The sequence below is a fragment of the Microtus oregoni genome, unplaced genomic scaffold (genome assembly GCF_018167655.1).
Source record: "Microtus oregoni isolate MIOR12 unplaced genomic scaffold, Mior012 000107F_ref0000227, whole genome shotgun sequence".
NCBI lineage: Eukaryota > Metazoa > Chordata > Mammalia > Rodentia > Cricetidae > Microtus > Microtus oregoni.
In genome coordinates, this window is record NW_024544725.1 from 3,417,487 (window position 1) to 3,433,704 (window position 16,218).

The 16,218-nt window shown below is 33.3% G+C and overlaps 1 protein-coding gene across 1 annotated transcript in view; it reads left to right on the forward strand.

The window, feature by feature from the left end:
• Positions 1-16,218, forward strand: part of LOC121443471 (dachshund homolog 2-like) — a gene marked incomplete at its 3' end in the record, with an annotated part of 382,748 nt that overhangs the window by 276,244 nt on the left and 90,286 nt on the right. The window contains 1 exon segment of the mRNA XM_041645221.1: positions 12,792-12,964. Within this exon segment, the coding sequence (XP_041501155.1) occupies positions 12,792-12,964 (173 nt within the window).

Sequence of the window (16,218 nt, forward strand, 5' to 3'; positions counted from 1 at the left end):
CTGTTCTTGTCAACCCACCTCTACTTCCTGCCTGGTTCTCCCACCTATACTTCCTTTCTGGAGTTTTATTACAATACCAGTGACAGGGTACAGACCATTGTCCCACAGCAGTGGAACAATTCGAGGAGTATACGTATTAGCTCTTCTTTGCTGTTTTGGTAGAATTCTGCACTAACACCATCAGGCCTTGGGCTTTTTTTGGTTGGGAGGCTTTTGATGACAGCTTCTATTTCCTTGCAGTTATAAGTCTAGTTAAATTGTTCACCTGGTCTTGATTTAATTTTGGTATGTGGTACCTATCCAGAAAATTTTCAATTTCTTTTACATTTTCTAATTTTGTGGAGTAGAAGTTTTTGTAGTATAACCTGATGATTCTCTGGATCTCCTCTTTGTCTATTGTTATGTCCTCCTTTTCATTTCTTTAATTTATTTATTTATTTATTTATTTATTTATTTAAGATTTCTGTCTCCTCCCCTCCACCGCCTCCTACTTCCCTCCCCCAATCAAGTCCCCCTCCCTTGTCAGCCCAAAGAGCAATCAGGGTTCCCTGCCCTGTGGGAAGTCCAAGGACCACCCACCTCCATCCAGGTCTAGTAAGGTGAGCATCCAAACTGCCTAGGCTCCCACAAAGCCAGTATGTGCAGTAGGATCAAAATCCCATTGCCATTGTTCTTGAGTTCTCAGTAGTCCTCACTGTCCACTATGTTCAGTGAGTCCGGTTTTATCCCATGCTTTTTCAGACCCAGGACAGCTGGCCTTGGTGAGTTCCCAATAGAACATCCCCATTGTCTCAGTGTGTGGTGCACCCCTCGTGGTCCTGAGTTCCTTGCTAGTGCTCTCTCTCCTTCTGCTCCTGATTTGGACCTTGAGATTTCTGTCAGGTGCTCCAATGTCGGTCTCTGTCTCTGTCTCCTTTCATAGCCTGATGAAGGTTAACATTCAGGAGGATGCCTATATGTTTTTCTTTGGGTTCTCCTTCTTATTTAGCTTCTCTAGGATCTCTAATTATAGGCTCAATGTACTTTATTTATGGCTAGAAACCAAATATGAGTGAGTACATCCCATGTTTCTCTTTTTGGGTCTGGCTTACCTCACTCAGGATAGTGATTTCTATTTCCATCCATTTGTATGCAAAATTCAAGAAGTCTTTGTTTTTGACTGCTGAGTAGTACTCATTTGCATGTTCTTTGTCTGCCTTTTGATTAGTTTGGATAAGGGTTTGTCTATCTTGTTGATTTTTTTCTTTAAAAATCGCCTCTTTGTTTCGTTGATTCTTTGTATTCTTTGTTTATATTTTCCTGATTTCAGCCCTAAATTTAATTATTCCCTATCATCAATTCATCCTGCTTCTTTTCGTTCTAGAGCTTCCAGTATGCTGTTAAATTGCTAGTGTGAGTTTTTTTTTTTTTTTTAATGTGGTCCCTCAGTGCTATGAACTTTCCTCTTAGCACTGTTTTCATAGTATCCCATAGGTTTAGGCATGTTGTGTCTTCATTTTCTTTGTATTCTAGGAAGTCTTTTATTTCATTTTTTATTTCTTGCTTGACCCAGGGGTGATTTAACTTAGCACTGTTCAATTTCCATGAGTTTGCAGGTTTTCTGCACTTAGTGTTATTGTTGAATTCTATCTTTAAACCATGGTGATCTAATAATCAACAGGATGTCATTACAATTTTATCATATCTGTTGAGGTTTTTTTTTGTTACTGAGTTTATGGTCAATTTTAGAGAATGTTTCATAAGGTACTGAGAAGAAGGTATATTCTTTTATGTTTGGGTGAAATTTTCTAACGATGTCTGCTAAGTCAATTTGAGTTATGACCCTTTTTAGTTCTCTTATTTCTATGCTAAATTTCTGTCTGGTTGACCTGTCCATTGTGGATAGTTGGGTGTTGAAGTCTATTAGTGTGTGTGTGGGGGGGTGTTGATGTGTGATTTAAGCTTTAATAATGTGTCTTTTACTTATGAGTGTGCTCTTGTATTTGGGGCATAAATGTTCAGGATTGAGACTTCTTCTTGATGGATTTTTCCTGTGATGAGTATCAAGTGTTCTTCTTGATCTCTTCTGTTTGATTTTAGTTTGAAGACTATTTTGTTAGAAATTAGGATAGCTGTGCAGGCTTTTTTTAAAAAAAAATGGGTCCATTTGATTGGAAAATCTTTTCCCATCCCTTTACTCTGAGATAATATCTGTTTTCAAAGGTGAGTTGCATTTCTTGTATAAAGCAGAAGGATGTATCTACTTTCATATCAATTCTGTTAGCCTGTGTCACTTTATAGGTGAATTGAGTCCATTGATATTAAGAAATATTAATGACCAGTGATTGTTAATTCTTGCTATTTTTTGGTGGTAGTGTTTATCTGTTTTCTTTCTTTGGGTTTCTGGTGTGAGGTTATCTGTTACTTGTGTTTCTATGGGTGCAATTAGCCTACTTCGGTTGGAGATTTTCTTTCTAGCACTTTCTGTGAATAGGTATTGTTTGAATTTGTTTTTGTCATGGAATAGCTTGTTTTCTCTATAGATGGTGATTGAAAGCTTTGCTGGGTACAATAGTGTGGGCTTGCATCCATGGCCTTTTAATATCTGCAGCACATCTGTCCAGGACCTTTTGGCTTTCATCGTTTCCATTGAGAAGTCAGGTGTAATTCTGATAGGTCTACCGTTATATGTTACTTGAACTTTTTCCTTTGCAATTCTTAATAGTCATTTTTTATTCTGTATGTTTTATGTTTTAATTATTATAGGGGAGGAAACTTTTTTGGTTCAATCTATTTGGTGTTCTGTAATCTGCTTTTGCCTTCATAGGCATATCCTTCTTTAGGTTTGGAAAGTTTTCTTCTGTGATTTTGTTGAATGTATTTTCTGTGCCTTTGAGTTGGAGTTCTCTTTCTTCTACCCTATTATTCTTAGATTTGTCTTTTAATGATATCCCAGAGTTCCTGGATACTTTGTGTTAAGAATTTGTTGGATTTATCATTTTCTTTGACCAACGAATCAGTTTCATCTATAGTATCTTCAACATTTGAGTTTCTCTCTTTTATCTCTTATATTCTGTTCATTAGGTTTGCATTGGTAGTTCCTGTTTCTTTACTCAGATTTTCCACTTCCAGAATTCCCTTGGTTTCTGTTTTCTTTATTGCCTTTATTTCAGTTTTCATGATTTGAACTGTTTCCTTCACCTATTTGATTGTTTTTTCTTGGTTTTCTTGATTTTCTTTAAGAGTTTTATTGATTTCTTCTAATTTTTTGTTTATCTTTTCCTCCATTTCTTTAAGGGAATTTCTCATTTTCTCTTTAAGAGTCTCTATGATCTTCATAAAGCTATATTTAAGATAGTTTTCCTCTGCTTTTTCTTGTTTAGGATGATCAAGTCTTCCTGTTGTATGACCACTGGGTTCTGGTGTTGCCATGTTGCTTTTTAGGTTGTTGGAGGAATTCTTACATTGGCACCTACCTATCTCTTCCTTCATATGAGGCTGGCAGTGTCTTTGACTCTTCGCCCAATCTTTGCAGTTGCTATCCATGTCTTAGAGAGCTACTCTTAGTCTGCTATGTGCAGTTGCTCTCTGAGTCTCAGGGAGCCACTGAGGTCTCTCTGTGCAGTTGTAGCCTGTGGTTCAGAGTTCCTCTCTTGGTCAGCAGTATGCAGTTGAAGCCTGTGCTTCAGAGTTTCTCCAAGGTCTCAGAGGGTGAGTAGGTTTGGGTGTGGATTGGGCCTTGTAGTTTACAGGGTCCAATCGATTGTGGGGTAGGTGTTGGGGTAGCCTACCTGCAAGAAGCTATTGAAGCTGAGGCAGATGGTAGAGGGACCCCCGGGGTTTTGCCCAGGTACTGAGTCTCTAGAGACTGGGATGCCCAGCTGGCTTGCTGATCATCACCTCTTAGTCTGCAGTGTGCAGTTGCAGCCTGTGATTCAGAGTTCCTCTGAGGTCGCTGGGGATGGGTGGATTTGGGGACAGACTGGGCCTTGTAGTTTACATGGTCTGATTGATGGGGTGGGGGGTGTTGGAGCAGCCTACCAGGAAGAAGCTTGCCTGCTGGCTGGCTACTCAAGCTGAGGCAGGTGGGGGAGGGGCAAGAAATACTGCCCTGGTACTGAGGGCCTAGAGAGTGGGGTATCCAGCAGGCTGGCTGATCACTCACCTCTTGGTTTGCTAATGCATTTGCAGCATGTGGTTCAGACTTCCCATATCTTAATAATAATGGATAAGATAATGGGTAATCTAGAGTAAACCCACTCCTATTTATTACTATTGGGATGGGCACAAAGGCACATTTAAAGAATAATCCATGTTTTAGAGGAACAGAGTTTATAAGACCTCTTGTTTCCTTGTTTAATTGGAGTTATCACACAAGCTCTCAAAATTCTCCTCACACAGCTTCTTCATAAACCATGCTCTGACAAATGATTTTTTTCCTAAAATCAATGAACAATAAGGAAAAATGTCAAAGCATATAAAAGTGTTCTAATATGTAAAATATCAAAGAAGTCTCCAAGTCTGCTTAAAATTTAAACTGCAGAAAATCAAGACATAGGAAACGCCAGAAGGTAATAGTGGAATAAATGGAAATATTTCCTTTCATAGAAAAGAAGCTAAGAAATACAATGTAGTACTGTATAGAAACTATGTAAACATGAAATTCCATGATCTAGTCAAGTATTTCAAGAAGAAAGCTATAATGTAAAATTCAGGAAAGGACAAATCATTAGAGAACCACTAATGAAACTGAAAGAATGTAAAGCTATATTCTTTTTATATGGCACTTGTACTATCCATATATTTATGTAGTAAAGTTTTTTCAACGACATTTAAATGAGTTCTAAATCTACATGGAAACCTCTCCATAAATGGGCCCCCTGACAGTTTATTCAAACCCAAGCCGTTAGCCATAAACACATCCACATGTGAGTAACAGTAAATGTACTCAGCAGACTATATTTATAGATGTGTGCTTGTGTGTATATTGTGTAATTAAAGAGGTATAGATAATGGATTTGACAGCACAAATGGGGGGATATGGGAGAGTTTAAAAGGAAGAAACAGGAGTAGAAATGTTGTAAATATGGAACTTATATATCAAAATGTCCCAAAATTCATTCAATTTAAAGTAGCTTAAGCCAAATACTAAAATTAATTATAATTGACATGAGAGAGAGAGGAGAGACTAAATTGTTCCATTAAAACAAGAGAATGGAACAAAAATGGAGGATGGGTTAAAGGAAATTAAGAATACATTAAAATAACAAATTAAAATAGATGTAGAAGGTACTTAAATTGGGTTAATAACCACTTTTCATGGAAATGTTTTAAAATGGCCAATTAAATGATAGGAACTACTTCATCTATTTTAATGGTATCAGACACGAGTGCTTTTTGCTTTCATTTATTGAGAATTTGCTTCCTTTGAAATCATCTACTGAGTGAACAAAATACAACAAAACTAATGGCAGTCACAAGAGAAGGTTATAAAAAGCAAAGAAAATAATAAAGAGTCATAAAAGAAATAATTAATATTAACTTTCAGACCCCATACTATGCCAACCAATCTATTACTAGGGAAATCATCATCTAGCTGAGTGGTGTTGACGCACACCTTTAACCCATCACTTACAAGTCAGAGGCAGGTGGATCTATTTGAGTTCCAGGCCAGCCTGTTCTGTAGAGAGAGTTCCAGAACAACCAAGGCTACACAGAGAGACCATGTCTTGAAAAAAAAAAAGAAATAATAAATGTTTCCTTAAAGAACCTCATTAAAAATACTAATATAGATATATTTAGTAATAACACGGGAAGGAATAATGACTATAGTTTGGTGGTAATACAAAGGAGGTGGAGTAATTAAATTAATTTCCAAAAGCCAACTTCGAATGAACAAAATATAAAATCATCAGTTTCCTTCACAATGACATAACTTATCAAGTACTTGCCTAAATAACAGCATTAAATTATGTGAGGGAAAAAACTATTATAAATGTAAAGAAAATTGATGAATATACTCTTGGAGACTTTATCACCTACCTAGCTGTAATTGACACACCTAGAAGAAGGGCATAATTGAACTAAGCAGAGCAATTAAAGAAGTGAATGTAATAGACATTTTAAATTACTTTACCCAATAACAGAATAATACATACTCTTCAATTCACTTGGTACATTATCAAAATTAACACATTATGGGCCAGAAAACCACATTAACAAATTTAAATAAATAAATTGTTACAATATTCATCATTCATAATGGAATTAAAGTACAAACAATAGCAGAAAATGACTTCTGATAGAATATCTATCAAATGACTAAGACAAAATGAAAATATAAAAACAAAAGTAAAAATACCAGTTAGCAAAACATTGCATTTTAATGTCAATTCTTCCTAAATTAAAGTGCAGATTCAATAAAATCATGAAATATAAGTAAATTATTTTGTGCATATTCACAAACTGATTTTAATTATTTACATGAAAATCAGTTGTCAAAATTAGCCAATGAAATAAAAAGACTAAAATAGTCAGTGAACTGAGATTGTCATTCCTTGTGGTTTATTTGGCAAATAGATCAGAAATATAGAAGAGTACTCAGAAATGTACCTAAGTTTCATCAGTTATTATTTATTGAAGGAAGAAACAAAGTAATGCAAAGAGTAGTTCTTTTAGCAAATGACACTGAACAAGTGGAAATCCCCATACAAAAATAAATCATTCTCTCTAAGGCCATTCAATCTTTACAAAAGCTAACCCAGGATGGATCACAGTTATAAACATAAATGTCAAAACCATGAAAATAAAAGAATATAAAATCACAAAATTTTAGGAGTCGCCAGGCAGCAGTGGCACATACCTTTAATACCAGCACTCAGGAGGCAGAGACAGACGGATCTCTGTGAGTTCGAGACCAGCCTGTTCTACAAAAGCTATTTTCAGGACAGGCTCTAAAGCTACAAAGAAACCCTGTCTCGAAAGAACAAAAAAAAAATTAGGAGTCTTTGGATCGAGCAATATATTTTAGATACAATAACAAAGATATGATCACTAAAATAAAAATACTTGATAAATCGGGGTTTATAAAACACATAACTGCCCTTGAACACAATTAAGAGAATCATGAGGAAAGGCTTAGAGTTGAGATATTCTCTTCCCATATATATAAAAACTGATAGAATATATACAAAACTCCATAACTCTACATTTAAAAAACAATTAAAACATAGACAGAGACCTGAAAAGAAACTTTATCTAAGAAACTATACAGGTGCAAAATTACCTTATGAAAGTAATTTTTTGTTATATGTCATTAGAGACTTCTAAGTAAAAATGTGATTTCCTTATGCTACCATTAGAATATGCAAAATCCAAAACATAACCTGCTTACAGAATTATGAAACAACAAAAAGACTTCATTACTGGAGTATGGAAATCAGCACAATAACTTTAGATGTCATTTTGGAAATCTTACAAACCAAATAAAATTATTCATATTTGTACCAGTCAATATGAAACATCTACCAACACAAAAAACAACATATTTAAAGCTTATGATAAATTTATTTATAATTACTAAATATTGAAACCAACCAAGATATACTGAAATAAGTAAATGTGTGAAATAACAATGATGATGAATGTTCTGGAATACTATAAGTAAAATTACTTGACCTAGCTTTCCTTAAATAGACTTGATTGAGCTTTATGTGCACAACTGTAAGTGAAAAATGAAGCATCTAAAAAGACTAAATAATGCATGAACATGACTATATGACATTGGGAAAAAAAAGCAAAACTAGAGAGACAGAACAAAGATCAGTAGTTACCAGAGGTTGTGTACAATAGAAAGCTTAAGAAAAAGACAGTACAGTTCTTGATGTATTGGAATTATTTTGTATGTTCTTAAAACCATAGATCAAGATATTATGCAGTTTGAATATCTGGTGAGATATAGTTCAAACAGTGAATTCTAGTATAAACTGTGGAATTTGATGAATAATAATTTATAAGTAATGACAAGCTGATAGTAACAATATAATATAGTAATGTAAGATACTGATAAGGTTAGCCATTTGTGTAAGCATAAAAAGGAGTACTGTATAGCAAATTTTTGCTTATCTTTTCTATAAACCTAAAACTGTTCTAAAGTAGCCTTTTAATGTTATGAATTGAGATAGAATTCATCACTTTTTCCCTCCTCTATATATGTGTATAAAAACATAAATACATAAAAATATAAATATAATATGTTTAGTCTGATTTTGGTTGGTGGTGTGTATCTACATTGGAAAACCAAACATGTGTTCACCAATAAGAGAAGCAAATTATCTTTTAATGAATTAATTTCATTTTAAAAAATTGTTATGTGTTCCTCGTATAAAATCGGGATAATAAAACCTACCACAAAGCTTGTTGTAAAAAGCCATTAATTTCTGTTGTGTTGTGTTGTGTTAGAGATACAATTCCAGAGAAATTCATTTATGTGGGGCAATATTATCGTTAGTCATTTCTTCAGAGAAATACAAATTGTACAGTGAGGCTATAGTGAAGAATACATGCAAAAACATAATGAAATCACAAAACAAGAAATGCAATAATCAAGTTTATGGAAGGTGTCCTTTATTTTAGTGGTAGTAAGGAGTCATTGGAAGTCTAGAAATTGGAGTGGAGGGATAACTGAAATGACGTAGGAATAATAACCAGAAACATTGTAATTGTTATTGAAGGGACTGCTGTCTGATATCATTATAGAAATAGATTCTACAGAAATCAACAAACATGACTTGGGACAAATTGATGTCATATTTAGAAGGACATTGAAGTTTTACTGAAATGTACACCCTTCATGGCTAGGAGCAGGTAATACATGTCTTTTAATAAAAATGGTGGTAGTTGCTAGCATATTAAGGTATAATAGAAATGATGCTTATTATAGCTTGTATTATGTCCTTGGTAACAGGAATGAGAAAATTCATTTTCATGATTTTTAAATCAGATTTATTTTTATTACCATATATGCATATCTTGCCCATGAATTTAATGAACCACATTGCTATAGTGTTGTATACTATTGGATTTTAATTTAATGTTTCTAACTTTAGCGAAGGATTACCTTAAATCATTCAATATTTAAATATGCTTTGCATTTGTAACTGCCCTGTAATGTAAATATTAGCTTAGAGTTCAAGGAACTGCAGTCAATTGATAATTAATTATTGCAGATCAGGATCTAAAAGTGTGTCTTGTAAATCCTTCGTGGTTATTTGAAATATTTGTTGAATGGTATTTTAAAACTGCCAATTGACTGTTAAATTCTGTTTGCAGTTTGTATTTAGTTTACATGTCGATTGAACTTTAAGTAAGCATATTTCTTAATGTGTCCAGATGGTGTCTGGGTGATGCTGGAATAGCATTTGAAAATGAGAAAAGATTATTATACTCTTAAGGGAAGTATAAATTTAAGCATATTAAAGCTTTTCAATAATAAAGGAAGACATTGAGAGCAGCTTTTAATCTACAGTTTAATTTGTGACTAAAGCACTGTGCACATAAACAGGAATCAAATTCTAAAGTGATTTTGGATTTGTGGAGAATGTCTTTGAAGGTTATTGATGCTTGTTATATGGAATATTAGGTAAAGGTTTTTAGGATAAAGGTGAATCATAATTAATTATCATGTTATTAAATACTTTGTCATGATAGCTTGAAATATATGATTAGTAGAGTATATAAACACATGTATATGCAAATATTTCTTGTTAATGAAAAGTCATTTGTCCCCTCACTTTATAATTCTTTAGATAAGATTTAAAATGAGACAATCATGTTAACTTCCCTTCAGATATTTTTTGGAGTAAAATGGTTTTCTTTTTTCCTGTGTGTTCTTTTCCTAAACTATCTTTTTTCATGTTGCATACCAATCCCAGTTCCCACTTTCTTCCCTCCTCCCATTCCCTCGAATTTACCCCCTACCCTACCCCTCATCCACTCCTCAGAGAGGGTAAGGCACATTGCTTTGAGGAAGGACCAAAGCTCTCCCTACTATATCTATACTGAGCAATGTATCCTTCCAGGGAGAATGGGTTCCAAAAAGCCAGTACAAGCAGTAGGAATAAATCCTGGTTCCATTGCCAGTGGCCCAGACGTCTGTACCAGACAACTGTCACCCACATTCAGAGGGTCTAATTTAGTCATATGCTGGTTCCTTCCCTGTCTGGCCAGAGTTAATGATCTCCCATCAGCTCAGGTAAGCTGTTTCAGTAGATGTCCCCATCATGGTCTTGACCTCTTTGCTCATATTCTCATTCATCCCTCTCTTCGACTAGACTTTGGGAGCTCAGTCCAGTGCTCCACTGTGGGTCTCTTCCTCTGTTTCCTCAGTTGCTGGATGAAGGCTCTACAATGACATTTAAGATAGTTATCAATCTGATGACAGGGCAAGGCCAGTTCAGGCACCCTATCCACTATTGCTTAGGATCTTATCTGTGATCATCCTTGTGGATTCCTGGGCATTTCTCTAGTGCCAGGTTTCTTACTAGTCCCATAATGGCTCCCTCAATCAACATATCTTTTTCCTTATTCTCCATCTCTGTTCTTTTCCCATCTTGACAATCTCATTCCCTCAAGTTCTCCACCGTCACCTTATCTGCTCCTTCTCTCATTCTGCCTTCATTTTCCCCCCAGCCCTGTGACCCCAATTTTGTCAGAAGAGCTTGTCCCAGACCCAGAAAGGTAAACACGGTATATACTCACTCATAAGTGGATACTAGCTGTACAGGAAAGGATAAGGACCCTATATCCACAACCCTAGATAAGCTAAGTAACAAGGTGAACCCTAAGAGAAACTTATATAGATCCCCCTGGGATGGGGAAATAGGCAAGTAATTTTGTGTGACTGATTGTAAAATTCTACCTTAAAAATTTCCACATATAAGAGAGATCATGTGATCTTTATATATTTAGTTTATTTCACTGAACATAATACTCTCCAGAATTATAAGTATTCGAGGAAATGAATATATTGTGTGTTGTCCACATTAAATACATCATTGTAATTTGACTTTGTATCTATCCATAATTATATAAATGTTTATATATAAATCTATATTAAAATGATTAAAAAGGAATTGTAGAAGCAATAACTTCCAAATATTCTTGTAGATTACTAGAAATGTATTAGAAAGAAATTATGAATTGAAATAAAGACTTAATCTTACCATTCATTTGACAAAAAATATAACTATTTATACTAGGAAAAGCCCTTTTGAAGTAAATGTTATTAGTTTAATGCTGAGACTTGTCTGATAATATAATAACCCTAAGAAAAATCTTCTATACCTGATATATTCATCTACTAAATTCTTTCTAACATATATTTAAATGTTGAATGTTGTAATTCAATACTGCTAGGAACTGTTAATGTCTCTTATCTTATAGTCACAATGATCTGTTTTTTTTCTTTTCTTTTGACTTTTAAGTATAATTTAGATTTCTAGGCTTCTTTTAGCCCTTGAGCAGCTCTAGTAACTGCATTTTATGTCTGTCTTCAACAGAAATACTGGGTGTCAGGTGTATTTATTATTTATGAAGTCTTTAAAATTACAATATTCACTTAAGTATTGCAAGAGCCTAAATTTGGTTGTTTTGCTGCTGTATGCTTTCAGTGTACTTTCTAATAGGTTGAAATCAACCATTAGATTCAGATTCAGAAGAGAGACCTCAAATAACCCACCACTTCTTGCTCATAGCCTCTAATTAAGTTGCATTTCATTTTAAAATTTTAGGTTAAATGTATGTATACACAGAGTGGGATGAAATGGCTTCCTAAATCACATGTTTGAATGATAGTATTATCACTAGTAGTATTTTTGATAAATTAGATATCAGGGTCTTCTGAAAACACTTTTTCTTGCTCCCTTTTTGTTATGAAATGAGAAGAAAAAAAATAAAAGGGTGTCAGAGAAGAAAAACTAGATGTTAGTATTTTGTTATAGTAAGTAGGATCAGTATGAGTCCTGTCCATAATAATCTTTCCATAGCTTATAAAAAGTTGTTTTAAAAGGTTAACATATATTAGAACATATGTTAACAATATTGTTTTCTGAGCTTTATCCAAAATAGGAAGAGTACTGTAGCAAAACAATTTGTAAATACATTTTTTGTAAGTAAAATGCTAACATCCACATAGCTAGTCTAACTATATCTTGCATCTGTTTAATGATGGCTTTAAACTCTACCAACATGAGAAGCAGTCCATAAACAACTATTTTAGTTTGTAATATTTTACCTAATGACATGTATGACTATCAAAAGTAGAATTCATAATATTGAGTTATTATTTAAGATATCTAAAACATATGAACATTATTTCAATTTACAGTAGAAAGCATTGAAATCCTGCTAATATTAAAAAGCATTGACATTTACTATTAAAATGGAAAGGAGTTTTTTATTTTAGCATGATATTTATTCTTTATTAACAAAGATTTCAAATTGCAATTATAAGCATTCCTTTTTTTTAAAGCATTATTTTCTTTAATAATATGAACCTTGGGTAACATGTATCTTGCCTTATTAACTCACCTAATAAATCTGTTAAAGGAAGTGAAATAATAGGAAATATGTGAACATAGAGAGATTTTTGATATATTTTAAGCATTGTAAATTCCTACTGATACAATTGATGGCACAAAATGTTACTACTGTATACTAAAACAGCTATAAAATGCTAATAGTGGATAAAGATGCTTTAGAAAACCTTCTTAGTCTCATAATGTAACAACTTGAATGAACACTGTCTCTTTTAGGTCTGGATCTGCCATTTATGATGATGCCTCATCCCCTACTTCCAGTCAGCTTACCTCCTGCATCAGTTGCCATGGCAATGAATCAGATGAATCATCTCAATACTATTGCCAACATGGCTGCTGCAGCTCAGATTCACAGTCCACTCTCCAGAGCTGGTGCCTCTGTTATAAAGGTAGGAATCATTATTCTGAAGAAAACAAAGGTATTGATTATATACAAGCTTTGATAAGTATCAGCAGTACCACTAAATTGTCAGCTATAACACATAGATTATTGACTCCACTACTGTGCAGTGATTTTTAATTTGGTTTTTTAATAGGCCTGTCATGTTTTGCTATTGTTTGGGTTTGTTTTCTTTCTACTGCCACAGATCTCTCTTTTATTCAAGTCTTGTGTTTTGAAATCAAATGCACAGCGTATCGGATGTGCAGCCAAAGCAAACACAGGGTGGAGGATTATGTAATACACATTCTCATTTGTGGGATGAGGCTATGCAAAACCACTGTACATTTTTTTAAGTCTGAGAAAAATTGTAAGGTATTTTTCACTGTACTTTAGTTATATTCAGGCAGGCTTTGGTCCCAATTCTAGTTTGCTACTGATTGATTGAATGACCTGAATTACAATACTTCACACTCCTAAATGTATTACTTCAATTGTAACTGAAAATCACAGTAATTTTGTATCTATCCATTGGATAGCTAGAGATAATATGAAAAAAAATATTTGTTAAAATCAATACAGTTTGGCTGGGTAAATGGCTCAGTTGATAATGTGCTACCCCGCCCCCCCCCCAAGCATGAAGACCTTAGTTCAGATAACCAACATCACATAAAATAGCCAGCCATTGTCATGTAGCTTTATCAACCAAGCTCTGACAGGGTAAAGATAGCCATATCTAAGGAGCATGGTGTCTAATCAATCTAGACTATAAGTGAGCACCTTATTCTGTGAGACACTGTTATAGAGTGTAAGAGGAAAGAAACGGTGAAAGACAATTGATCACATGCCCTGAGCTACACAGGCAAATGCACACCTGTGCATGCACATGTACAAATGCATACACAATTGTGCAAGCATACATAAAATGCAAAGCCCAACAAACATTAGGAAGTTATAATACTTTGTTAAACAGTCAAAATCACATGTCATAATTTTTCAAAATTTTGTGGTAACTACATAATGAGAAACAAATCATACGTTATAATTACTACTGTTTCTTATTATTTTGACTCATCTTTTGATCTTCTATTTCAAATAGCAAATAAACTATACCTTCCAATATGTATTTTCTTTTGATGAGGAGATGATATAAGAGTTTACAGGATGTTCAGAGATGAGTCAATCAGTCAATCCCATTAGTTAGTTCCTTCTCTTCATTTATTTAACAAATATTGTACCCCAAATATATTGATCAGTAAAGGAAAGGGATAAGATATACTTTCAGACATACAAGAATTCACAGCCTAAATATGAGGTAAATGAGTTCTCAAGTTAACTTTTATTAAGACAAACTAATGGATAATATATGAAAATAGCCAAATAAAATAGAGGAATTCAGAGGAAACATATATGAGATCAAACTTGGAGAAGAAGTGATATAATGTTAGGAAATCATTACAGTTGATGGACTTCAACTTGGAAAGTGATCATTTTTATAAAGTCTTACATATTTCAGTCAAATGGAAGTCTGTTTACTGTATATAGCTCTGAATGTGTTGATTGTCTTATTTGTTTGAATTTTTCACATAGTTTTATCTGAGAATTACAGTTGTTTTTGTAAACAAAATGCCCAAATACATTACTTAAAAACAATTGAATAAACTTCTATTATTTTGAAACTGTATAGCTACTAATAACAAACAACATCACAAAAAGTTAGGAAATGCTATTAAAATATAGAAAGTTAGTAAAATGATACCAAAGTACAAGAAGGTACATTTTGAACGTTCATCTTTATTTTAAAAGAAATTGTTTTAAAAGAACTTGTTTTTTTGAAACACACACTTAAAGTTCAATCTGTTATATTGTGGGGGCATTGGGCAAGCATACATATTGAAAAGTTTTATTATAATAATACTTGAGGATGTAGAAACGATTAGAATAAAGCCACATTTCTTTGCTTATATTCATAGAATAATTTCTGCTAGAAGTTTAACAAAATATCCTTAAATAAATGTTCCTCATTGTTTTACAAAATGTCTAAATTAAATTCATCATTTGTCCAAATTATACATAATCATATATATTAATATTTAATATATGGAAATAAATGTCTTAAGCATGAGATTTGGCATCTTTATAACAAATTTACTTCATTTTCAGTAATGTATCAGTGGCTTCCTTCATAAAAACCTTTGGGTTTATTAATTAATAGAATCAATTTAAAGTACAAATAAATATCAACATTTGATATGTAAAATGAGGGAATAAGTTTCAAAAAGCCAGTGAATTTAATTTTACTCAATTCATGAAAATTCACAAAATATTTGCCAAACTGTATATATTAATTTTCAGTTTATTCTTATCTCTATGTTTACAAACTGATAATAAGTTAATATGCTGTAATTGTCTCCAATTTTCAAGTTTTCTTAAAATGAATACACATATGAATGTAGTGACAATTTATAAAAAGAAAACCATGAATTTGATAGCAATGAGTGTGTATGAGAGGTCTGGGAAGGATGAAGGCAAAGGAGAAATATTGTAATATTTAATAATCTCAAAAATAGAGCATTGAATGTTATAGGGTAGAGACAAGTGTGATTTCCAGAATATATATACATATATATACACACACACATATACATTATTTTCATCTTGTTACAATGCATGTTTGGCTTTTTGAATGCTCAAAAATTGAATTGACCATGACATTTAGTGTACTTAATTATGAATGTTCTATGTGCTTAGTCAAATTACATTGAATATTTTATACAAATAAGAGAGCCTTGATTCCTATCATTGATTTACAAGTACAGGTTTCTAGCTCTAATGGATAGCGCACCTGGAAACCATCTCTTAAAAGCAAAACCTGTTCTACTGACCACACACACACACACACACACACACACACACACACACACACAAACACACACCTTGACTTAAGTCAATTTTCATGACACAAATATTCTCACCATGATTATTTCCATGCTCTCTAAAAGTAAAGCAATTGAATCACAAAATGACAAAATATTTAACATTGACTTTGGAAAAATAGGCTTCTACAGAACACATTTGTCTTAAAGCTTTAAAAATATGAAATCTTTTGCAAACTAGTCCTTCTAGGTTAATTCCTGAATGTTCTTTAAGCTAAACAGAAACAAACATTTCCAATCTGCTTGCCTATACATTTGTAGGAAAACATAATATTAAAATTTTGCAAAATCTTCAAAAAGGAATAAGCAATTTGATTCTGAATTTAAT